Here is a 26,989-nt window from a genome sequence, read left to right as displayed (position 1 = left end):
ATTGGGAGCGCCCACTTTAAAGCTAATGAATCTCTCTCCGGAGCAGGTATGCGCAGGCGTAGTCCCAATGTGGGGCTGCACAACAGAATGATGACGAACTAGTGTTATGCACTTCTTCAGTGCAGCCACTCATGTTGCTTTTCGTCCATTTGGGTCCTCCCACCCTCAGCATCAGACTTATGAGGCTCAAAGGTGGCTACAGAAGGAATGGAGAGCTAAGAAAAAATGCAAGTTTATTCCGTTAGTGCTACATAGATTCAAGACTATTGAGTTGAATCCTACAATCTGCAAGCAAAAGGCATCCACAGAGGCAGATGTGTCTTCCTTTCCTCTTCTACTAGTAACCTCTACTAATCCCCCCAAAGTCAGTTCTGGGGTTTGGGAGAAAAAATGCCACATGATACAGGGAGCTGAAATGAAGAGAGAGAACTGGGCAAAATCACCCCCACTGGTAGACAGCTTTCTTTGCCAAACCTTTCCCCACTAGCAGAAGAGGGAGGGAGAACAGTTTTGCCTGATTCTCATACCTCACTGCAGCCCACCTCCCTGCTGCACAGTATTTTTTTCATGAGGGTCCCCTAAGACCAGTATCACCTTTGTGAAGTAATAATCAGCTTCTTTGGAAGGGTCTGGGGGTGTGGATCTATTTTTTTATCTACAATTTTATTTCTTTTTCCAAAATATTTTTTATAATACAAACTCCCCCCCCATAACAACTAACAATTTCAACATTAAACATTAAATAATAAATATGTAGAGTAGGCAAACTTAGTAACCATTTTGATTTAGCCTATCATTAATCAAAGTTAACAGTATTTGTTATATAGTGACTTCAAAAAGATGTCAATGTTTTAAAATAATCCACATTTGGAATTGTTGGGTTCATTGTCGGTAAAAAATTCAAGAACAGGTAGCCATTGGCTGAAAAAATTTCATTGTATTTTGATGTTTCTAGTTGTGTGATATAGTTTGCTAACTTTTCCAGTGTAAAATATTCCCAAAGTCTGCTGTGCCATGTTATGATTGATGGCAGGATGTTAGATTCCCAGTTGGAGGCTGTAATAGATTTAGCTATGGACAGCAGTATCATGAAAAGATTTTTCCTAATCTAGGTGGGGATCTATCTTGATTGCATTTTGGGCTGCTTGTATTTAGAATACTATCATTTCCACCTGAAATATGTAAGTTGTACAGAGACTAATACCCTAACATGGGTAGCTCAGGCAAGCCCGATGTCATCAGATCTCAGGAGCTAAACAGGATTGTCCTTGGTTAGTAACTGTATGGGAGACCTCCAAGGAAGACCAGGGTTGCATAGAGAGGCAGTGGCAAAACACCTCTGTAAGTCTCTTGACATAAAAAACCCAGAAGGGGTTGCCATAAGTCAGCTATGACTTGACAGCACTTTCTACCACCACAGAGACTAATAATGAAATCTGAAACACAATTACACTTTTCTAAGCCCATTGATCTCAATGGACTTAGAAAAGTGTAGCTTTGCTTAGATCTGCACCTTCCAAAAAGTGCTATGGTGAACTAAGATCTCTGCCCTTTACTGACCATTTCTGCAGCTTTTCATAATGATGATCAACAATGATGGTGTTATATTCTTTGGTCACAAAATGCTTTCTTTTAAAAAATTTTAAGAGGAAAAAGAGACAAAACAGGCATTGATAATAAAAGTCCAAGTCGGCTTTTACAGAACTTTCTATATAGCCTAGTAATCACTTCTAATAGCAAATTTAATGGGCCCATGCTTATGAATATGACATTGGAACTGGACCACGAACAAACAAGATAAAGGCTTTTACACAGTTGGGAACTTCCCGGCCATAACCCCCCCTCCACTAGTTTGTAATTTTTTAAAAAAAATGGCTCTGCAAAATCAGAGCATATTTATTGCTTTCCATTAGACAGCTTAATATTATGGGGGTGGTCAGAATGGGGAATTGTCCCAATGAAGTACCTACATCTTAGAGCATCCTGGAGGGGAGAGAAATTAGAGTCAATGTATGTTGTGAGGTGTGCATCTCCAAATCATAATCTAGCCCCCTCAGGACAAGGTGCTATCAGCTTTAAGGGGCTAAGTTGAAGCTTGGCAGGATGATTAATTAGAAATTAAGAAAAAAGTGTCTACTCAGTCCTAATTAATTGCCCCCAAATAGTCTATCAGATGCCAAGAGAGAAGAGGACCTAACATCAACTCCCCTTGCAAACAATCCTGTGCAGCAGAACGTGGAAGAGGTAAAATTTTAAAAATTCACTCAGGTTTGGGACTAGATAAGCATCTCAATGGGATCACCATGCATACTGCTAGTCTTCTGAGGTTCAGGACTAGCTGAGCATGACGCTACTCATTCAGCCTCAATGCTTAACAGTCTCAGAGTGTTGCACTACAGGTCCCCCCCCCCAAATCTGTTATTTTTCCTTATGGGTTCTGAACCTGTTTTATGTACTGATAATAATTATTCCAGAAACCAGCCTTTATCAGCTTCTATTAACTGTACTTGTATTTCCATATGTTTCTCTATAACATATAGACTTTAATTTGTCAGTATATACAAAATTGGATACATCAATTCTTTTCAGTCAAGTATTGTACTTTTTATAGCATCTTGCCAAAATGATTTTAGCAGTTGCTGTTAAATTTATAACAAATTCTCTATACTCTTTTTCAATTTCCTTTAACATTTTAAATAATGTTTATTTAAATAATATTTGAAGAAGACAATACAATATTGTTGAATAATAGCTATGCTATCAGAATAAAAACATGCAAAGGTTGGCTCCTGGCATATGACAGCTAATGTAGTACAGTAGTTAAGAGGTGGGGTTGCTAATCAGTGGTTCAAATTCCACTACTACCATGAGCTCAGTAGGTGGCCTTGGGTAAGCCACTCCTTTTAGTCCCCCGCTATTTTGTGGGGATATTGACTTTGTTCACCACCATGAGCGGGCACTAATCTGTCTAAAAGAGTGATATAGAAGCACAGTTATTATTATCCTCCTGTTTCACCAGTGTAACAGTGGTTATGCTCGTGGAATGATATTTCCATTAGCAGAAGAAAGGAGGTTGATTTCTGCCAATTTCCCCATATCACTACCCCCACACTAATCTTGAAAACCCCAAGACCCCTAGGAGCAGAATTTTGACAGAGAGGGTGTTGCAGGGCTACAAACAAGGAACATGGAAGTCCTGATTTTCTGGTTTCACTGCAATGATCCAATCCAAAGATAAAAAACAGTCTGTGTTCTTTCTAATCCCTGCAATTGCCTTGGCAAAGAGGAGAGGACAGTTTCTCTTTGCTTCCAAGGTGAGGGGAAATCTGTTTCTTTCATTGGCTGACAGGTGTAAGTGACATCTGTACCCCTCTGCCAACACCCATTCCCCATTAGTGTGCGCATACTGCCCTCCGTTTCTCATAATGCTGAGACATGAGGATAAATAGCAGATCAGTATGAACTCCTAATATTTCCCTGCAATGGTTGGAAGCTGTATCTTACCCTGTCTTCCCATTCAGACTCCTAGATCACCCAGCTCTCTCACATTAGAATCATTTTAACTATTCCATGTACTCAAAGAAGGATATTTTCATTCAGCTTTTAAATTGCTTCAGGATATCAATCACATTCTCTAGTCTTCCTTTAGCCATCACCAGATTCATAACTACATTACTGTCCAATCCCAAAATCAATTCCCCTTAAAACTAAACAATTTTAAAAGTTCCTATTAGATTGTTTAAAACATGCTTCTGTAAAATATTTCAGGCATAAAGATCCTAACTTCTCCCATCTGCCATCCCTTTTAGTAAAATTCCATCATCATCTTGCAATTTACCCACTACACAAGTAATTTTATTACTAAAACTTAGTTTTAGCACTTGATGGATATTTTTATCTTCTGAATTAGCACCAGGGGTCATTTCGAGGGGGAACGCACATGAACGCAGTTCCGGCAGTTCCCCAAAGAGGTCACATGTCAGGTGGCCTCTTTGTTTATTTAAATATTTATTCCCCATCTTTTGTCTTGACTTAATTTCCAAGTCTACTCATAATAGTTTTTGAAGTTTGAGGCATCAGCCTGCAGTTACACTTAAGTAATACATATTCCAATATGTGAAAAATATTCCTTTCTTGAAAAACAAATTATCTGTTCCCCCTGCCCCCAATTTTATCTTTTTTCCCTCCTTATTTTAATTAATGCTGGAGTAATTCCCCCTGTATACTGCTAGTATTAAATAATGCCAATATTAACTGGCAAGCAGACACGCATCTTAGGAATAAAAATATAATATAGCTACCTATTAAAATGTGTAAGGAAATATAATCTCTCGTGGCTTGAAACACAATCCAAGTTTTAAAATCTAGCATTAGGAAGAAGATGTATAGCCATAAATTTATTAATATATTGTTCAAATACTCAATTTTTCCCCTGCTTAGTGATACTGTATACTGAAAGCTCATTTTCCTGCAATGGCTTCTAAGTTCTCTTAAGTGGAGAAGGAAGGTTTTTGTTAACAGATATGAATATGTGAATGGCACCCTCCACTGAAGTGAACATTGCAATACATATTCTCTGGTGTGGATACCAGCACGCAGATTTTGCATCTTCAGGTATATCAGCAACTACTAGCCTCTGTTTTAATTCTTACTGTTCTGGCCGAATGTAATATTCATGCTGAATTCATACTTGATTGTATTGCATCATATGCATTCTGTAAGCTGCTTTGAGAACATGTTGTCAGGCTAGTGATGCAGAGTATAAATATTAGAATAAATAGCCTCTTGAGGGTAGGCAGGAACAAGAGGCATGGCTCTGCTAAGTGTATTTACATGAAGCAAATGCTTCTGGCATCAGCCAGCATCCTCCTTTGTGATATCCCAGAGAACGCTGTTGTGGAAGTCAGGGCAAGTGGAAGCACCTTTCTCTTCCAGGTGCCAATCTGGGAATGTCTCAAGCAAAGAGTGACCCTCCTCAGCTGCCAAAATGAGGTACGGAAATATATAATAAGGAATGAAGTAGATAATTTCTGAAACTTAATTCCAGTAATTTTCTAAATCATTTTCTCTCTTCTGTTTAGTAAGTGTGTAATGTTTTGCATATAAAGTAGTTTGAATATTTTATTTCTGGTTGTTAAGGTTTTTTTTTTTAAGTTGTTGCTGTTAGTTAAAATGCAGGCCTCTGAGAAAAGAAGGGAGGATGGAGGGGTTAGTGGAGTGTGATCTGATTGGACAGTAGCTGTACCCTAGGGGGTGGAGTTAACTGCAGGTTTTTGTCAGTGCTGAGGGAGTTTGTCAGAAAGAGATTTGTCTAGTTAAGTCAGGCAACTTGTGTGGGGCCTGAACTGTCTATGTTTCTGAAAGAAAGTATTTATTCTGTCAAATTCCCGAGAGAGTCTGTGTATTTCTCAGAGAAAGGATTGTCTAAATCAGGCAAGCTGTGTGGAAGCCTGAGAGAGAGTATATATCTGAGTATATCTGAGAGATTAAGGTATCTAGTTCAGGCAAGCTGAATGGAAAGTCCTGAATGAATCTCTCTTTATGTGGATGTGAAAAAAGTTTATGCTATTAGTAAAGACCTGGGTGGAAAATTACTTTGTGTGACTGAGTCTGTTAAAATACCTTTAAGAAGATATAATTATATATGAAACTGCCAAGCTTAACATCTATTCTGAAACCGATATGCTTATCAAAACTGAAACTCTGCAATCACACTGATGCACTTATAAATAAATTCTAGTTTTGACTAAGAAAAAAGATCTTTTTTTCCTCATAACCATCGTCACAAGCTTACTGTTCTGTCAAACTACCTTCTATAACAAAGGTTTCCTATATACCATTTAAGCAGAAGAGATCTACAGTGAAAGCCTCTGGTGGCAACAAAAACCTTTCGGGGAGGCAGCAATATACAGGTCACACAAACACAAAAGAGAAAGTGTTCTTGAGGTAAAAGCTTGGGTAAAGTAAAGAACATCTAAGCTCTGTGAGAGTGGAATTCAAAAGTGTGTAGACTGTGACCAGAGCCCTCCTGAGGTGTAAATTTAAGGTAATGTAAGGAGGAGCTGAATTTAAGGTCCAAAGTTAAAGGTTTAAGGTTAAAACAAACAGCAAATCATTTCCGGGTGATTTAAAAAAAGCAAATTGTCACAAGGTGAATTCTATATTATTGTACATTTCACAAAGTAAACACAAAAAGTGATCATGTATCACCTTTTTAAGTAGGCAAATACTTTATTGTCCTATTAATTTCTGTTCATAGAGTATCAGTTTCTTATTTATATCTCATGAGAGCTCAACACAATTATTTCAATTACAGTTTTAGAAAGGGTTGCAAAATCTTCCAGCTGCAATCTACACACTTATTTAGCAGTAAGCACCATTGATTTAGATCCAACTCCTCCCTTGACTAGCAAGAAAACATTTTCTTAATGTGCATAGAGGAGATTTCTCTGTCTAGTAACAGCTCTTTATGCTTCATCAGGTACTGTTCTATATAAAAAGCAGGCAAAATTTTGGGGAGCTTTGTAGGAGTATCACAATGATGGCAGCTGGACAGGGGATCTTAAAAGCCCTCTTGAGTGAGTAGAAGCCAACTTGTGCAAGTTTGGATCTGGTGTGTTAAAATCAATGGGACGTAATTACAAGTAACATTTATATGAATGGATTGTTAGTTGCATGTTACATATTCAATGACTACACGCATGACCAATTCAGATCATTATATATTTTGTGACATTTTAAAGCAAAATGCCCTTGCCTTAGAATGATAATCTTGCTCCAGCCTTGAATCTGATCCTGCTACCTGTTTGTACTTGTTCATTTTCATTTGGCGATTTCGCTCTTCTACATCCATAGCACCTGTCAAATTCAAAAGAAAATAAATTGATTAATTAATTTGTAATTCTGTGTTTAACATGAAATCTTTACAAATATTTCAGTCATAATTAGAGGGTTATGTATGTACTTCAGCATAAAAATGTAATCTTTTATTTTATCTGAGATAAATAGCAAAACCACAAAGGGGGTTTCTTTTAAATAATTTTGAATTTAATTGTTTTAACATCAACCATGTAGGTGATCAATACAGTTCTACTACAAGCTTTGACTAGATTTATTTTTGTTGCAGAAACATCTAAAAGAAAAAAAGCATAACACAAGAACCAGATATAGATTTCCTAAATAGATTGTGTTATGTGATATCTATTACTGTTCAGCTCTTGAATGCAGCTAAAAATATCACATAATTTGGCCTATGGAACTGTTTGGCAGCTAATAGCTACCAGCAGTGCTTAAATAATTAAATATCTACATAATAAAATAATTTATACTAGCTACTGACTAGCACTGTTATGTTGACCTGTTATAGCATGCAAGATAGCTTTAAGAGAGCAATCACCTCATTTCCCTTGGTTAAAGAAAATTAACCATATTGAGGTGAACATGTAGCCTAAGAAGCCTACCTCCAACTTTTGGCTCTTCCTTCAATGGAAGAGACAAATTGAGGGAACACTCCTTAGATTAGAGGAGAGTTTCAAATGTGATCAAAAAGGAAAGATAAATAGGATATAAATATATTAATAAATATTTGATCAGTGGACTGGGAAGGACAGGATCCACCCATTCAAGGCCAGATCCCATAAACAAAACTTGTGGAGCCTAACTAAAAGCTTTCATTAATGACTACTGTATTCATATAATAAGGTCTGATACAAGGAGACCAAGTCTCCCACTCATGCTTTACATCAGCTGCCCACCCACGGAGGGCCAGCAGGAGATTTTTTTTTTTAATGGAGCTATATTAGTGGAGCAACATCATTTCCAGAAAATACCTGGGCAAAACTCCATGGTTTTACAATATAGTTTTGCCTAAATCCCAGAACATTGTCTCAATGACATGCTGTTGAGATGATGAATGGTAGAAGTGAAGTTGCCCAACTGGTGCAGTGCCATCTCCCCTAGACCCGACCACTCAATCACTCGCTGGTTGCCACCATCATCTGGCAACCCTACCCTGATAGCTTGTTCACTAAATCAACAGACAAATCTGCAATCATATAGTTAGTGAGCAGTTTAGGGGCTTGAGTTTCTCTCTCTTACAGATATAAAACTGAAGTGCACACCATGTTGTTTAAGGACAACATGAAAACAAATCAGAACTAGTCCCAAACTTCAAAATTAAACAAAATCCGTCCCAAAGATTCTAGATGGAACATTTAAGTGTAACTGAGTTGAATAAAATTATTACAATATATATTTTTTGTACAATGATTTTTTTTCTCTGTGAACATAATCAAAGTTAGTCAATGTTCAGGGGAAATTATTTCTAAATGGCAGTTACTACTACTGGCTATTTAGGAGGAACACAAAGGATAAAACAGAGTTTAATTTACTATGCTAGTTTGACGAGTTATTTTTAAAGCTCTGAACTAGCTTTTTAATGTAAATTAACAATATGGAAATGTCAACAATGACCTTTGTTAATGTAAAATTCAGTAATGTCAGAAATAAATGATGGACTGGGCCCTATGGTTGCAGGAGCGGGAGAAACATGCCCCCAACATTCCTTAGGCCCTTTAGAAACTCTTTGACTCTCTGCTGAGTGGTGGGACTCTCATAAGCACAATGCATTACCATGCAGGAGGCTACAATTCTTGTTTCACTAACATAAGAGTGAGGAGTGTCAAGTTTGCCTGATTCCCTTTCCTCTCTGCAGCCTTCTGTGCTGTTGACAAAGGGCCACTGAATTTCAGCAGCAGGCTTTCAGTGTGTCCTACCCTTGTACAACCTATATAAACAGCAAATCTCTTGTTAGTCACTTGCTTAAACCAGTTTTACCAGATTTTTCCTTTTCTCCTATAGGGTGATGTGAACTTAGCTATGATATTAAAACTAAGGGGAAATTTTGTTACCTGCAGTTCTTTTGATGAATGAACATATGTAAACTGGGACAGGAGGTAACTCAGTGTGGTCATAACACAGACTATTTAAAGAACATAAAACAAAGATTCAGCCCTTCAATCTTGGTTAAGGAAGGACTTTGAAGTCCAGATGTTGTGCAGTATAGACTAATAGATTTGTTACGGACATACTGCTGTTGAAGTTACCTCTCATCCTTACAGGGTTTAGTGCTAACAACCTGCAGAAAAAAAATGTCTTGTCTTTTTAACAGACGCTCAGTGCATGGAAAGGGCAGCTGAAAGTTCTCATGGCATGCGTGTAAATAATATCACCTGGTAAATAACATCCCATTGAGCCTCTGATAAAGGGGTAGGACACTTCTTTCTCCAGGTTGTTTGCTACCCTAATGGTGTTAAAAGCACATTTATTAACAACTATCTGAAATCAGCATCTTCACCAATAAGATACTGTTTGTATTCCATTACCCAAAGCACATGTATATGTTTGCAATTAGTGTTCTATTAAAAATAAATAGAACAATATGGTGATGAGACGACTGTCAGTTGCACTGTTGACCCCAAATTAGCTTCCCTGAATGTAGCCAATACTATCATTTTTGGAAAACAGCAGCTGCTGAAATTATTATTGTAGTTTTCATGACTTTCCAGTCTTTCTAGATGCAGAAGGTTTGAAAAGGTAACTGAAGCTTTATTGACAATATTAAAAAGGTTTGAAATGTAGCTGCTCCCAAAATGGTACAAAATAAAACCCCAAGTTTAGTATCTGAATTACATCCATACTTGTTTTCATTCAATCCTGTTAATTTTTGTTTTTTTGACATGTTCTACATGAGTTTGCAACTAATACTATTACATCAAAGTCTAATATTTAAATGTTTAACTTGGTGGTATTTTAGGGAATTTCCTTTGTACTTCCCTTGCCCAAGACAATTTTAGCTCTAGCTTTATGCAAAAGATTTCTGTGCTAAGTGTATATCAGTAGCTTAGGTGGTGGAACACTAAATATGACACTAACTTTCATGATCTATACAATCAGAAAGGATATCCTATTTGAAAACAATCTACTAGCAATGGTGGCACAATTTGATTAATATTATGATGTAGCACAGATGTTAGTGTTTGCCTACCAACACAGCAAAACATTTTGCCAATAACCCAAGCAGCCGCATCCATAGTCTAAGAGATGTACTGCAGGATCCCTTGTAATGTTACAAAAGGTCCTGGAGCTAACCTCTTGGATTATGAGTACCCCTGCATCTTCTGTGACATATCACCAAGCTGCTTCATAGCTACCCAAGTGGCACAGGAGATGCCTGCGCTGTCAGGCCTATGCCATTAGATGTTTAAACTGGTGAGTAAATGTTGTTTCCATACCATTTCGAGAAACACAATTACTAATGCAGTAAATGTAATTAAACAGTTGTGAAAAATATGACCTATGATATTTTAGTTTGAAAGCTAATCAAATTAATTCTTTTTAAAGTAGTTGCCTTTGTATAATATAAAAGGTCTTTAGTTTTATTAGTATTTGTGCTCAGTTTACAACAGTTGTGTATGCTTTTTAGAAAGGTAGGGAGGAACAAAACCTGACCATTTCCCCATTACCAACCAGTGGATACCCTGTTTCTGATTGCTTGAACAATTTTTTGAATTCAGATTACCTATCTTTTGAGCAACATTTCTATTCATCAACATCTCTGTCATTCAGGCCTCCTGGCTGTATCTCATGTCTGGATTCTTAAGAATGATAAAACAAAATCTCAACTGTTTTTAGAACTAACTAAGGGTTTAAAATATTTGTCTTATCAGATATTAAAAAAACTAAAAAACTAAGGACTCATTTAAACATTTTATAAGAAGCTGCTTCATATAAATTTTCATAAATTTCCACCAAAATAAGCTTGATTATTATTTCAATTTTTACCTGAGCCCATCTCTAGGGTTCAGGAAGGGAAAACTGCAAATGATTAAGATGTAAAATAAAAAGATTCTTTTATATAAAAATCTGATTAGAACTACTCCATGACTCAAACTAAAACCATTTTAAACAGTTAAAGTACTTCTGGAAATTACTAAAGGGCAGCTACTGATAAATCTCTTGAAGAACTAGATCTATATTTGCAAGGCCACCACCAATAATGCCTGCGTACGTGCCTTTCCGTTTGAATTCAGTACGTTTATTGTGTAATTAAGCAGATGCATTCAATTGATCTTCCAAATCAAGACAACACATAGAAGATTGGGTGTTTTCTTAGACATTCGGTGGCCAAGCTGTTTAGACCATTTTTAGATCAATGGCAAATAACAGGAGTCAGTACAGATACTGAAATACTGTGGGCCCTCTGTTTGCCTGTGCAATTCCAAACTGACTGACCTTTTTATACAGTGATAGGGTATCTCTCCTAGCCAGCTTGTGGGAAAGGGTGACCTACTAAGTCCAGTATCTGCGGAACATTTGCTGGCTCATAACCCACGGAATATCAGTCACAAAACGCATAGCACAGTCTTCATACTGACATGGCTGAAATTGTACTGGGTCAGTTTGAAACACAGCAGGAACTGGAGGCAAGAAATAACTAGTAGTTAACCTATGAATGGTTTTATAAGCACCATCAGTACTCCTAGCTGATTTTAATATCCATTAATGTAGTATTTTTGCATTTGTATCCTAAAACAATCATAAAAGATACAAAATGCCAAGTCAGGATGTGATGTGAAAAACGGTTTGTGAGTTCAACTGAAATTTAATAAAATGCATTCATGTGCAAATGGCTTCAAGATTGCAACTTTGACTTTGGGTGAGGCAAGATGTTTTGTTTTTATTTTTAATAAAGATGGAAATCAGTAGTCAGCTCAGCAGTGGCAGCCTTTCAATCTGCTAAACTAAATGAATGAAAGGCAGGAGGCATTACTCAGGCTGTTTTCAATTCTGTGCTCCTATTAGTTAAGGCAGTGCAATCATGAGTATACTTTCCTGTGAGTAAGCCCCACTGAATAGACTTGAGCAAGTTTTTCAAGAGATCTACTCAGGATTTGTTGCCTAGTCAGTTGGTTGTAAGTGTGAGTAGATAGCACAACAAAGGCTTTGTAACCAACAATTGTTTCAAGAATCCAAGAAGCATGTAGGACTTCTGGAGACAATAACTGAAGTACAGTTTTTCTAGCCCAAGGAATATACATTCAGTGCATCCGCTACAGTCTGCAATGGTTACAGCAGAAACAAAGATACAGTAAACTGCCCTACCTTCATCCCCATTCTCTGGCACTGCAACGTAAAAAAAAGGAAGGGGAAGGGAAGAGATAAAATTCAAAATAAATAAAAATGAAGATTAAAAATAACAGAAATCATGACTTAAAAATAATAAAACAAGCATGAATCAAATGTATTGAGGCTTCTTTTTTTACTTTATCAACCAAACCTAACACTCTGTTTTCACAAAGATAGTCATTAAACTGCTCTTTCTGGGTCCTAAGTACAGGCTTATCAGAGCTAGTTCCTAGTAAGGGTGTGCGCTTCAGGAATCCGATTCGGGTAAAATACCCAAATCAGGCCCGATCTGGAAAGCTTCAGGATTTCCGAAGCATTTGTAATACTTCGGGAAGCTTCGGGGCCTCTGGGGATTAAGTTTAAAGGGCCCTTTCACAAGTGGTAGGGCCCTTTAAACTTACTCAACCCTTACCCCACCACCCCACCCCCACTTACCGCTGGAGGAGACAGCCTCCCTCCTGACTGCTGGCCTCCGGCGGCGCCGGCCCTCTCTGCCGGCAAGCTGTGCCGGCTGCCGTGCCAGCAGCAGGTAAGGCCCTCTCTGCCAGCTGCGGCTCCATGGTGCCGGTGGCAGGGAAGGCCCTCTCTGCTGGTTGGCTGCGACGGCTGCAGCTGCGTGGTGACAGCAGCAGGGAAGGCCTTCCCCACTAGCCAGTTGGCCAGCGCGGCATTGGGCCGTTCCAGCCTTCAACTTGACAAGGTAAGTTGGGTGGTGGGGGGGGGTTTAAGGTGAGGGTGGGGGTTTAAGGGTGGTGGTGGTCCTCCCCCTCCCCTCTCACTTCAGTATGCTCCGAATCTTTCCAGAGCATACCGAAGCGACTTGGAAACGAGAACCTTTTTCGCGAAGCAGGAAAAGGTTCGGAAAAAGCCCCGAAATCCAAAGCAGCATGCTGCTGCACACCTCGGGTGCACACCCCTCGTTCCTAGACATCAGCACACTTTGGAAATCATTAATAGTATCTGTCTACACCAAAGGCAATTCAGCAGGTATTAAGATATAGTTTATTCTTTTTTTGCATATAGGGACTAAGGTAAAGGTAAAGGTAGTCCCGTGTGCAAGCACCGAGTCATTACTGACCCATGGAGGGATGTCACATCACGTTTTCTTTGCAGATGTTTTATGGGGTGGTTTGCCATTGCCTTCCCCAGTCATCTACACTTTACCCCCAGGAAACTGGGTACTCATTTTACCAACCTTGGAAAGATGGAAGGCTGAGTCAACCTTGAGCCAGCTAGCTGAACCCAGCTTCTGCCAGGATTGAACTCAGGTCGTGAGCAGAGCTGGGCTGCAGTACTGCAGCTTCCCACTCTGCACTACAGGGCAGAGTGAGTGAATGACAAATAAATGTGTATGCTATATTTTAGTGCAATATTTAGTCCAGTGATGCTATCAGGAAAATTAAAATTTCAGAACTGTTTCCAAACACTACTTTAAATATTTGTAAGAATTATCAATTTGTAACAAGGCTTTACTTTGTGTTTTTTGAGATGTTATTACTTAATGGCATGAGTAAAAATCTGAAAATTTTGCTCAGTAAATAAAAGTAAACTGATAAGACAGTGCTTTTGAAGACTGATCCAGCTACTCAATAGACTACCATGGAGCCACTGAGAAAAAAACCATGCACAGCTGACCAATCAGTTGCGGTATGACAGCAAATTTCTAGGAAAGTTTAGTGAAGGTTTGGGGTTGAATGTGAAAATACTATTATATACTAATATATAGTTACTCACACTTTACTGCTATTAGTATATGAACATACTATTATATACTATCAAATGTGAATATATCAATAGAAAATCTTAGCACTGCCACTATGTGCTGCCACTATGCGCCAAGAGTCTGACCCACAGTCCTCTTTGTCACACTGAATTCTGCAGGACTCTTCCCACTTCCTGGGAACTGCCTACTCAGAATGTCAGGTAAAGCAAGCCATGGTTTCTTTCAGTTGTGTTATGGGACTCATTCCTCATGATTATTCACTATGGAAAGGTTCTATGCCAATGCCACCATTTCCTGGGGATACCAGTGCTGGACCTTTTCCATATGATTGTGCTGATATGATGAGCCTCTTAGATTTGTAGAGCACTATACACATTTTGTGAGGATGGGGGGAAACTGTGTGTTTAAAAAAGCGCAAGAATCCCTTCATTATTCCTAGCATATAAAACATAATTACACATTTTTACAAGAGGAGGAAAGACAGATTTCCTATCCTGGGGTAAGTGCTAAAAGAGCTTTTGAATGCATTTCATGATCAATACGTGCTCTTAAGAATACTATGCAAGCAAGCTTCATCAGCCTATAGGCAAAGGTACACTGAAATCTAAGATTGGTAGTTCAGGTGAAAACACTTTGCATCAAGATTGATATGTATTTTGTAAAAAATTTTCTTTCAATGTAAGTCAATATAAAAGGTACTTTTTATTTATACCTGCTTTTCTCCCCAACGGAGACCCAAACATCTTACAACATCATTCTCACCTCCTCCACTATTTACTCACATGAACCACTCTATGAGGTTGATTTAGGTTGACTGGCCCAGAGAGCTAACAGAACCAAATGATGTAACATACTTGCAAAACAACTGTGTTTTATTATGATTATATAAAGCACTATTACCTTCAATGTATTTTATTCTTTGATAGTCTAATTATATTTTCCTTTACAAGCTCCTGTAAAGTTGTTATAATGCTGGAGTACTAAAGCCAAATAATGTCATATTTGGCAAACATGGAGAGGACTGGGCACATGCAGGTCCTAGTTCAGTTCTAGCCCATCCACACACAAAGTCCTGCATGAGTTCAGTACATGGGAGACTGCTTCACCCTTTCTGGACCAAGGCAAAAGAAGCTAATACTTTATGTTTTCCAAAAGGAAACAGATGATCAAGAAAGAACGGATAGAAATGGGTGGAAAACCCCCTAAATCAATACTTTTAGCAACTTCAGGAAATCCTTTATAGTGCTTCTGAAGATCAGGTAAATGTATTCCCGAGAAGGTTCACTTTGTTAGTACAGGAACTACTCTATAATACACATCTGCATGGTTTGGTAGAAGTGGCAAATAATAGAAAAGAGTCAGGAAGAATGAGACAGGAAGAGTCATATAACAGTACTTTTCCAGCCTAATTACATGTTCATAGGGTCTCAAAAGTAATATTAAAATCACAATGTATTATATAAACCCAGATTATATATCCACTATACATCATGTTTAACATTCAGAAAAATCTCATGGTGGAAGCTGTCTTGGATTGTATCACTGCAAAATTCAGATGAGAAATTGCATGTTTGGTCGCTGTACCAAATGGAAACCTCCCTGCAGACAGAAATTAATGTGTATTATTCTTTTAGATAGACATAAATTGTTAAGGCAAAAAAGAAAATTATTATACTCATAAAAAGGCAGAAATCTTTTTCCTTAACAGGGTGGCTTGCCAAGGACAGGGAGATTTAATTCAAGTAGTATTCAATCTTGCAACTCTTCATTTTTATTATGATGCCACCATCCAAGGAGAGCTATACAATGTGATTTTTCAGGTCTAATAATGTAGCAACATTCTAAGTGGCTATACTATAGTGAATATAAAACTTTACTATTCAGATATACAGAGCAGTAACTAAAGACAACTCCCTGACACCATACATTTAGAGTGGATGCGGGGAGGAGGGGTTAAAGTGATAATTCTTCAAATGTAGCAAAATATGGGTCTGTAACATTTATGCATTAAAAGCTAAAGCTTCTTCAAGCAATTATTGACAACCTGACATACCTTTTAGGCCTTTGGCAATAAAACTACCATACATGTAGTGGAAGAATGCTTTGAAGAACAAAGGAAAGCTTAAACAATCTGTTATGCATATTTTAACTGTGATGCAACTTCATAATATGCAAATGATCTTTAATTAGTAGTAATTTATACAGAAAATTGTGAAGATAATTATTGTGCCTGATATTTATGAATACTATGCTTTGTTCTTTAATGGAGACACAAACACTGTATTCTGACAACTATGCTTTATTTGTTCCAAGAAGGAACCCGGAAGTCCAGAGACTTATGTATTTACTTCGTCTGCCTCTTCCCCTTCACTGTTGAGTGCAGTTCTGATAATGAAGAAAACTAGCTACAATTTGCCTTGACCCATTCATTTATTTACTCATGCCATTTATACCCCACTTTTCTACCCAATGGGGATCTAAGGTGGCTCATATGATTCTTTTATCTTCTAGGGATGTGCAACCCAGATCTGGGATTCAGGGGAAAAGACAGATTTTTTGCCAATCTGGCTAAATCTGGCTTTCCTAAATCAAACCAGAGAATCCTGAATCTGATCTAGGAACCTGGATCCAGACCCCAGCATTAATTTGGATTAGTCCAGGAAACATGGCTTTAGCCTTTGGCTCACTTCTTCCTTGGCGTCTCCTGTTCTTTTTCCAAAAGGAGAGGGGGAGTAGGGAGGGGGAATGAGGCACAGGTATGTGGGGGGGGGGTATGTGGCCAATCCATGTAGGAACTCTCCTTGTATACCTGGCTTCTGTGAGTGACACTGGCTCAGTTGGCCTAAGTTGCAATAGTTTCCCTTACTTAAGTTTGGTTTGGGTGAAATCCTCTGCTTTGACATGATTCTCTGGTTTGATGTTGATCCCCTTAATTCACTTTCATGAAACATCCTCTATTTCTTCCATTTTTACTCATGCCATGTATTCCCCCCAGGCTTCAGACTAGGCCTCCCACCTTTCTCTGAGTAATGGGTGCCTCTTTCTCTTCCTCAGCCTTCTTCCAGTCATCACAAGTGCTGTTGTGCTCATCCCTTGCCCCAGCCTCCATCACTTGCCCTCTTCCTTTAAGTGCCAGCTGCAGTTTCCTGTGGTGGCAGTAACACCTTTCTCTGCTCATTCCCAGGCAGTTGGCTGCAATGACTCCTTTTCCTGGGAACTCCTGGCCTTGGCAGTATTGCCCTGGGCGACTTCTGCCTCGGTTTGCTTTGGCCATCCCTCTCCTCCCCCAATGCCCTTTTCCTTATCCCAGGGAGAAGTTTTTGCTCTGTCCTCCTAGCTGGTCTGCCTAGTCTGGCAACTGTCACTGCTGTTGGGGCTGCTCCTTGCCCTTGTTCCCACTGTCTCACCTAGCCTAAGGCTCATCTCTAGCCTCCTTCCCTCCACCTCCTCCCTGGCATCCCCTGCTGACCCCTTTAAATCTCATGCTGCATGATCTTGGTCCTGCCCTACCATTGCCATCCCCTCACTCCCTGCAGCCCACCTTCAGATGGGCCATCAGGAGTTTGGAGAAACCTCCTAGCCTCTGCAGAGCTGGCTGGGGCATCAGGATCGCCACAGCAAAACTGGTTAAATGACATGATTAATAATTATAAGAGCAGACTATGTGAGTAACCATTGGCTTGGAGGATGTAAGACTATAGAGAAATGTCCATTTCCATTAGCAAGATAATAGGATTAATTACATCTTGAGCATGAAAAAGTATGTCCTGAGCAGTCCTGCTAACATCTTTTGAGATACTCAAAAGAGCCTGAAGTGTAGCCTGGGAATAACTGATGTGCTTCTCTGTGTTATCTCATCAGGTAAGAAACAAATGGGGAGCACCAATAAAAAGCATGAAAAAAATGAAAGGAGGACTTCTCAACAGGGGTCCCCCAACCTGAACCTATCCTTATGAAAGAGTAGTGGGCCACTACAACATGGCTGCCATTGGAGGTAGGACCAATCACAAAATGGCTGCCAATGGGGGGGGAATCACAAAATGGCTCTTAGGTCTTCTGAAGCACCTCCTGTTCTAAAGAGGCAGAGGAAAGCCAAGATTTGTTCTTTGCTTTGGGAAGAGGTATTCGGGGGAAGAAGCATGTGAGCAACAGGGAACACATCAGCAATCACCATTGTGCCATTAGCATCATATCTGGCATCAATGTTAGATACACAGTTTAAATGACAAGTGCAACATGTATTGGACATGATATCCTTCTTCCAGGGCAACTATAAAAACAGATATATAAAAAGTACTTCAGGATACAAAAAATACATTCAATTGAAATAAAATAATCTGTTATGATTTGGTTATACAAATCCAATGTACTACTTATTAAATTATTAATTTACTGCATTTGAGTGAATATTAAATCATACATATTATCAAACAATAATCAAATTAATGTATGATAATACATTGTTTTCTGCATTTAATTTTCACATATCGGACTAAAAATTATTGACTTATAGGTTTACAACCAACAACACAGCCAGTTTAAATCCACACCAAGAAAATATTATTTACAGCATTCTTTCATCACTGTGCAAACTCACAAATATTATACAATAAATGTCCGATATAAAAAGATACTTGGGCCTATCAGATAGGGAGATAGGAAAATGTCTTTTCCCCCCAAAGTGGTAAAATAAATTTGACCACTAATGGCATAGTACACAGAGTAAAAGGATATGGAACTTCCCCCTTCATGTATATATAAGAAAAAATAACCCAAAGTGGAGGACGGGGAATTTCCAGGAGCTGCATCAGAGGTACCTATGTTTGCAGATTATACTGAGCTGCTTTAAGTCTCTCTGAAAAACTAATTTTGGGATCCACTCATCTGAAACTAGGGAACATATTTTCTTTGAAATATTTGAATCCACAGCTGAAGTCAGTAAATTTTTTGTTACTAAGGTGCCCAGCAATTTGAGAAGCACAATACAAGAGATAAACATGAATGTTATTTTAAATTTTTGATTTGTAGCATGTCTAAGTTTCAGAAGGGAACAACACAGGAAACAAAAGGCCTATGCATTTTTTAAAATCAGAAAAATCTGTAGTTACATTTAAAAAATACATCCTATGTATAAACTATTCCACCATGACATATCACTGTCTAAACACAAAGAACACAATGAGCCTAGATAAACTGTGATAGTAGCAGTAATTTAGGGATTTTGTACAGGACATATATTCATTCAGATTTTGTGTGGGTTGCAAACTAATCATTAAAGGAGAAAAAAATCATGATTAAATGTAGAATTCAAAAAGGAATTGGATTTTTCCCCCTTCAAGCCTCCTGATTACCTGGCGGAAAATAACACCTTGGATCCGCTGGAACCTTTCCATGGGCAGAAGGATTTCTACCTTCAGAGCTCAACATTCCACCCTCCTGCTGCAGATGTTTTTCAAGTATCCCACAAAATGAAATAATTTTCCTCTTTAATCTCCTGCAAACTTTTCCTATGGTGTTGGCATACTGAAATCTGGGCAGAAAGCCCTTGTTTACTGCAGCATTACAAAGCTTTGTTTCAAGATCATTTTTATGACTTGGTAAGTGAGGTCTGATTAAGATCTGACATTCCTTTTAACAGTTGCCTACAGAATGTGGCTTAGGTAGGAAACCATTTGTCTATATAGCATCTGCCAAAGGAAAACAAGACTTTTGTTTTAAACACAATGTTTGAATGCTGTATGATTAGATTTATTTACTTTTATACGTTTATTATGCTTATAACCCATCTTTCTTCCTGATGGCTTACATTGTTCTCTTCTTTTCCACTTTATCCTTACAACAACCCTGTAAGGTTGATTAGGCTGGAATGTGTGACACCCAAAAATCATCCATGGCAGAGGGTGGATTTGAACCTGAGCATCCCAAATCCTAGTTTGACACTCTAACCTCTACACCACACTGTACTTAGCCATCATGAGAGATTAATTGCTCTGTGGGGATGTAAATGGCGTTTGAGACAACATATGCCAGAATGCATTAACGCCCTGGCATATACTTGAGTGGCAAAGAATTCCTTAGAACTCAAAACTATTCTACAAGTGATGTGTGTTTGGGGTGGGGGAAACATTATTTAACTAGAAATGGAAGGCTTTCTTCAACAGCTTCAGAGAGGCTTGACAAATCTAAATAGACGGGCAGATCTGCTAATCTCCACTTGGGGCCTTGAGGTCTCACAGAATTACAAGTGATCTCCAGATGACAGAGATCAATTCCCCAGGAGAAAATGGCTGCTTTGGAGAGTGGACTCAATGGTATTATGCCTGTCTGAGGTCCCTCCCTTCCCCAGATTCCAGTCTCAAATCTCCAGGAATTTCCCAATCCAGAGTTGACAATCCTAGCAGACAGTAAGTCATTAATGATCAAGAAAAGCATTTAAATAAATTTAGAAGATTTAATATGATCTTATGGAATTCTGACCTAACAGATGGTCAGAATTTATTATTATTTTAATGTAATATATCGTAAGTAGTTGCAGTATATTGTTTAGAATTCAGAATTAGAGGTGGGCACGAACTGGAATACGAACCAAAAAAATCCATGAACCAGCCCGGTTCATGGTTTGTGAACCAGTCGTTCATGGAAGCTTGTTTCCACGAACTTCCATGAACTGGTCTACTGGTCTGAGCGGCAGGGAAACGGCCATTTAACACGGGGGTGGGGCTTGGCTTGCTGGCTGGGAACTCCCAGCTGGCCAGCCAAACCTCACCTGCTCTTTGAATGGCCATTTCCCTGCCGCTCAGAGCAGGGAAATGGCCAGCCAAGCCCCACTATTTGAATGGCCATTTCCGTTTGGAGCGGTGGGGAAATGGCCATTTAACCCAGGGGGTGGGGCTTGGCTAGCCAGCTGGGAACTCCTGGCCGGCCAGCCAAATCTCACCCACTCTTTAAATGGGCATTTCCACACTGCTCGCAGTGGCGGGGAAATGGCCATTTAAACAACAAGGTTTGGCTGGCTGGCCAGGAACTTCTGGCTGGGCAGCCAAGCCCCGCTGTTTAATTAATCATCTGCTTGTTGGGGATCTCCTTGACAAGCAGCTGATCGGTGGGTTTAAATGCCTCTTTCCCTGCTGCTGTCAAGCGGCCGGAAAGGGGCATTTAAACCCCACGAACCACGAACCAGTTAGTGAACTTGCCCTGGTTCATGGAGTTCGTGGTTTGTGGTTCATGAAAATGCCATGAACCACAAACCGCACAGTTCGGTTTTTTCCTGGTTCGTGCCCATATCTATTCAGGACTAGGAACATGGAGATCCAAGTTCTCTAATGCTACTATATTTCAATCTTCCCACGGGAATATATACAGAATTCCTCAACACTGATAACTCATATAAGCACCCTGTTACATTAACAAGCATGGTGATTAAAGTGATAAAAGGTCTATTTCCCCTATCCTTTCAGTTATGCTTACATATGAAGTGGAATTTTTAATTTGGTTTAATGATTGTGACTATGTAGCCATACAATGATAGCTATTTTACAATTGTGTGAACTTGTGTATGATGGTCAAACCACAGATATGTCTTAGAATAGAATCCATTATTTGCTTCAGATCCAGAATCAGTTCCCTTTTCTCTTGTATTTCTTACAAACATTATCTACTCAATACACAGTCTTCATGCATTCCCCAGACCCTGTATGTGCACTCAGTAAAATAAGGCACTTTCTAATGAGAAAACAGAATATTCTTTTTTTTTTTTTTGCACTAGACACCACCTCATTCAATGTATAGGACAGCCAATCCTGAGGCTGCAGACCAGGTCACTAGCTTTCAAACATTACGAAATGATAGAATTAAGTTCACATGTATCATTTAACACACAGGCTATGCTTCCTGATACAATTCATCCTGAAAATCATCCTGTGAGGTTGATGATAATGCTGCTGCTGAAAGGAAGAATTTATATACAGAAAAGGCTTACGCTTTTGTGTGGGTTGCAAACTAATCATTAAAGGATAAAAAGCTTATGACCTTCTGAATCACACTGTTATTGTTTAACAGAGATAGTAGTAGCAGCAGCAGAAGTATAGGAAACTAGTATATACTATTCATTCAGTGCCAAAGATGCGATCAGAAAAGAAGAAACCTTGCCATAATAAAAAATCTGTTGTAGACTTGCACATTCATTCTTTTAGTATCCCTTTGTCTTTAGAACATTGTTTCTGAGAAAAGTCAAAATTTCTTTAATAGTCAATTGTGGGAATAGTAAATTAAAACATATTATTGCATCTGAAAGGTTTGTTAGCATTCAATTCTGTCAATTGTTTTCATATTCTAAATACACTTTTTATACCTTATTAATCTCATGTGCAGCTGTGATGCTTTCAAATCAGTAAGACACTCATTCTGAATGCAAAACCATAATCTGAATTTTGGATTGCATCCAAAAAAGAATAAAAACCTCCATGTTTTGAAAACTTTATTAAAATTAATCCAATGCGTTGAAAAGCCGGCTGTAAGATTCCTGGAGTAACACAACCAACTTAACAGAATTGAAAACAGTAAACACTGGCTAAAATATTGTACCATCAACCAAGTATGTAGAATGGGCTCAGAGTGGAGTCACTTTGCACAGGACTACATTGTAATTTTCCAGTGCTATGTACACACAGGATTTTAAAACTGTAACTATACATTGACTTCTAACTAGTAACTGAAACACAACCCAACATACTGGAATTTTAATTTGTCTGAATGACAATAATTAAGAAAAACATTAAAATAAGTGGAGTAATTCAAACATTAGGGATTGGGACTTTGAATCAACAAGAGACTGTTGCTGAAGGCAGAGTGCTTTCACTTGCCTTGCCCCATCCCTCTGCATGGAGTTATAACTAGACATGGGCATGAACAGAAAAACCATGGTGTTCATTGTTCGTTGCCATCCACGAACAATGAACATTGGTGAACATTACCTGTTCACGAACATGTTCGTTGTTCGTGGGGGCCAGCAAGCCCTCCTCTAGCCATCAAGATCCCTACCACACCACTCCCAGAAACCCTACCTGAGCAGGCAGCAGGAAATGTACCAATAATAAATAATAGCTTGGCCCCAGTGCCTGGCAGCAGCCCTGGAACATGAAGGGGTAGATCCCTACCACACCATTCCCAGAAACCTTACCTGAGCAGGCAGCAGGAAAGGTACCAGTAATAAATAATAGCTTGGCCCAGAGCCTGGCAGCAGCCCAGGAACAGCAAGAGGCTATTTGTTGCAAGAAGTGGTCTGCTTTCATCTGCTTTGCCCCACAAATTTGCATGGAGGTATAAGAAACTGCTGCCTCTGGGTAGCTTGACAAAGGGATGTTATAGGGTGGCTTTTAGCAAAGGTTTAGCTATCTTGTTTTTATATAGAGAATGGTTATCTAAGAGATGGATCAGATGAATTTGGGTGACCCTCCACATCAAAAACCAAAATTTTAAACACTACAGCAAAAGGCGCTTCTAGAGTCAACACAGGAACCATGTTGATCTTGTCATTAGTGGCCTAATATTTAGTTTTATTTTAGCTCTGTTCTGCAGTTCTGGCATGAACAGGATAATCTGCAAACACAGGCTACTTTATAAATATTTAGAAACTTCCTTTTTAAAAGACAAGTGATACCCAATGTGATACAGTTAACTTTAGACACAGATTGGCTTAAGATAAAGTAAAAACAGGCAGGAATCTCTGCTCAGCTATGAAAGAAACCAGGTAACCTTGGGCAAGTCACTATGCTTTTGCGATAAATAAATTGAACTCCACACACACAGTTCTGCACTTCTTGAAGGAATAGCTGTGAATCATTATGCAAATAAAATAACAACATACACATTATATTAAATAAAGTGCACAGGAAAAGACAATGAAGATATGAGATGGGTGTCAAAACTGAATTTTAGTTTTCAACAAAGGTAAATCTGCATGAATTAATTATGGGACATATTGCTGTTGGCCTGTTACTTTATCTGCAAGGCATGATTGCCTCAATACTGTTTCCATCCATATATTACCTAAAAACAGGAAACAACTCTACCTCAGTTCTTATCATTACACAATTTAATTCTTATTTTATACTGAAATACTTTCCAATTATTATTACATGAAACCTAAGCAATTGACAGTACTACTTTAATACCAGGGCTGACTTTAAAATGGAAGGGCTACTTCTCACAACATGGAATGGAATGGTATAGATTTCTTCAAATTTCACAGAACCTCTTTCTAAACATGCTTGCATTTCTTTAACCCAACTAAAAAAATTAATAATGATAATCCAGAGTCTAGGCAATAACAGTAACTAACATTGCTTAACTTGAGACCTACACATTTGATAAGCGGAAGATAATGCCAGTCAAGTAAACAGGTAGGAAAAAGTTCTCTTTCCCAACTAACTTTATGTAATCCATTAAAACTGCTTTTTTAAATATCCAGCACATTTTTATCCTGTCAAAATAAATAATATACAACTAAGATTGCATTTTTATAGTGATAAAATGAAGAAGAATGAAAGAATACATGTATGTAGACACATATGAGAGAAATGTGAGAAATGTTTATGTCAAAAATCACAGGACAAGCTAAAAGGAAAATAGAACAGAGAAAATCAGTAGAAGAGACACACCTGGGTTTCTTCTCCTTGATGAATCCACTTCTTCTGTGATCACGTTGTGTAATGTACAGACAGAGACAAAGAAGATGGACGTGAGTGGATGTACTCAGAAGGTAAAAACTGACACTGAGGGAAAGGGCCACAATTGTTTGAGAAAGAAACCTGCAGTGCACATTCAGTCAATGGGGGAAAAAAAGAAAACACAGCAAACACTAAAAGGAAGAAAATGTCTATTTGAACTAGAAAGAATCAGAAAGACAAGATTAGTGTAAAATCTTGAGGAGGGTAAACACATTATTACAGCTGTCCCACCAGCATGGCTGAGGAAAAATGCAGAAAAAAAAGATGCATTTACTAGCAAATTCAGTTTAGTTCAGGAATATTCAGTATACAACATTCCTCTGGCCTAAAGTTAAAAATTAACTTTGAGCTTTCCCCATAATAATATTATCAGATGGTTTAAAATATGTTTTTCTAAAGTTAAACCAATATTAAATAGCAGGAAAATGGGGGGGGGAGGGGAGAGAGGATATCACTTTATCTGGAAGAGGAAACAAAGCCACTGGTTTATAAAAAGCCAAACTACAATGAATACTAATTAAACACAGAAATAGTACTGAAATATTAGTCAATCCAGCAGGCCCAGATTACAGTATTAGATAAGTAAAAACTAGAGATGTGTTTCAGAGCCTCTATGGTTCTTGCCTATCATTTCTAATGTTACCATCACTTACACGTTTTTCATATATCTGATTTACTTTATAAGTAATTAACACAAGTAAAGAACATAAAGAAACTGATATTTTAAATTAAAAGTGATCATCATGAAACATCGGCCTTAAGGCACTATTGTTTTGGTCGATTCCACCTTCCTTATGGAAATCAAAAGGACCAAGAGATTTTCCATTCAAGACTTTACCATCAGTCTTTTTTCTAGAATGACCTGATCATTAGTGGACACACTGAAGAAAGGGGGAAATGCTGATATATAAGAGGATAATCTATTCCATGTTTGGTCAGCAAAAAGATGTTGATAAAGGGTTTCAGATCACAGGGACAAACAGTCCACAAATCACCAATGCTGGAAGCTTTCCTCATGTCCTGGTGGAATCTAGAATGACACATTTCATTCTAACAGTGAATAGGCCAGATGAAACCCGGGGGTGGGGGAGCATGCCTATTGTGCCATCCAAGGAAACATTTTAAATCAAGATACAGGTTTACTCATAAAACGCTAAATACACTGGGACCTACTTAAAAGTGCATAATGAACCTATGCATATTTAATCAGAAGCATCGGTTTTTTCAGTAGGGCTTACTTCAAAGCAAATATGAATATGACTGCATCATCAGAGACAATCTTCTCTTTCATATTCTATTGTACTATAAAATCAACCAAGGACACCTTATTGAAGAGATCTGTTTCTAAGAGCATAAGAAATGTAAGTTTTCCTTTCTGAGCATGTTTTGGAAGAAATGTAGCACTTAAATTATGTTGATATTTGGTGCTGGAACTGTGATAATTTGTCTATTAAAATCTACTGTCACTTTTTGGAAGGAACAGTTCCAGACACAAATTAACATAAAGAGTAAAACTAGCAAACATCTTTTACTATGTGTGATACCTGGAAATTATTTATAGATTAAAAAACAGATAAAACCAATAAATTCAAACAATTTTTGACTGTTTGTCACGTTGGTATCCTGCTTACTTGCAAGGACTCAGGCTAACTTACAAAAGAAAGAAATGGACGGAAATTTCAGCATCTGAACAAGACATTTCCTATAATCAATAAGTTCCTCAGGATCAGAGCTATAACTGAGGAGTTACTATATAGCCTCATATAGTTTATATTCTGCAATTTTCTCTCTTTATATTATATCCCATACTCTCAATCACATTTATGGATCTCAAATAGGGCTGAAGTACAGATTTCACGCAAGTATGGGGTGGGGCAGGCCATGAAAGATTTTTTTTAGGTGACCACTCTCCACTAGCATATACCTGACAGCCAATGCATATATCACAGAATGGCTAAATATGTTTTTATTGTTGTATACTTGTGGTTGTATATTATACCAATGGAAGTTTCCAGTACTGTTCATGCAGATCCCATACAAAGGATATTACAGTACTTAATCCTTGAAATTTCAGAAAGATAGTAAAGTCCTCAAATCCCAATAAGTGCAGCTAATAAATTATTTCTAAGCATAATCCAGCTTTCAATACAATCCAGCTATCCAGAGGACCAAGATTTACTGTACAAACCTATCCTGTTATTTTAGTCTAAACTAACTGACATCGATGGGATTAGAATGCTGTAACTCTGTATGGGACTGCATTGTTAGACACAGCCCAAAAACAGTGATGTAAAGCCTATATAGCACCTTTATTTTCATACTGTCGCCGTTTTATGCAGTTATCTGGCTATAA

General features: G+C 38.3%; 1 protein-coding gene across 39 annotated transcripts in view; it reads right to left on the bottom strand.

Moving 5' to 3' along the window:
• The window catches only part of RIMS2 (regulating synaptic membrane exocytosis 2), a 624,467-nt gene that overhangs the window by 104,536 nt on the left and 492,942 nt on the right, over positions 1-26,989 (bottom strand). For 8 of the 39 annotated variants that reach the window (XM_054984410.1, XM_054984412.1, XM_054984404.1 and 5 more), the window contains 2 exons: positions 24,568-24,600; positions 6,758-6,858 (listed from right to left, as the gene is read on the bottom strand). The exons of 21 other annotated variants lie outside the window; for them this stretch is intronic. In XM_054984410.1, coding sequence (XP_054840385.1) covers positions 6,758-6,858; positions 24,568-24,600 — 134 coding nt within the window. Of the gene's footprint in view, positions 1-6,757; positions 6,859-12,162; positions 12,184-24,567; positions 24,610-26,989 lie in introns of all 39 variants that reach the window. 10 more of the 39 variants (XM_054984409.1, XM_054984407.1, XM_054984403.1 and 7 more) reach the window with 5 other exon arrangements.

This window comes from Eublepharis macularius, chromosome 7 (assembly GCF_028583425.1).
Source record: "Eublepharis macularius isolate TG4126 chromosome 7, MPM_Emac_v1.0, whole genome shotgun sequence".
NCBI lineage: Eukaryota > Metazoa > Chordata > Lepidosauria > Squamata > Eublepharidae > Eublepharis > Eublepharis macularius.
The sequence above is the reverse complement of the archived record's forward strand: the minus strand, read 5'-3'. Positions and strand labels throughout refer to the sequence as shown.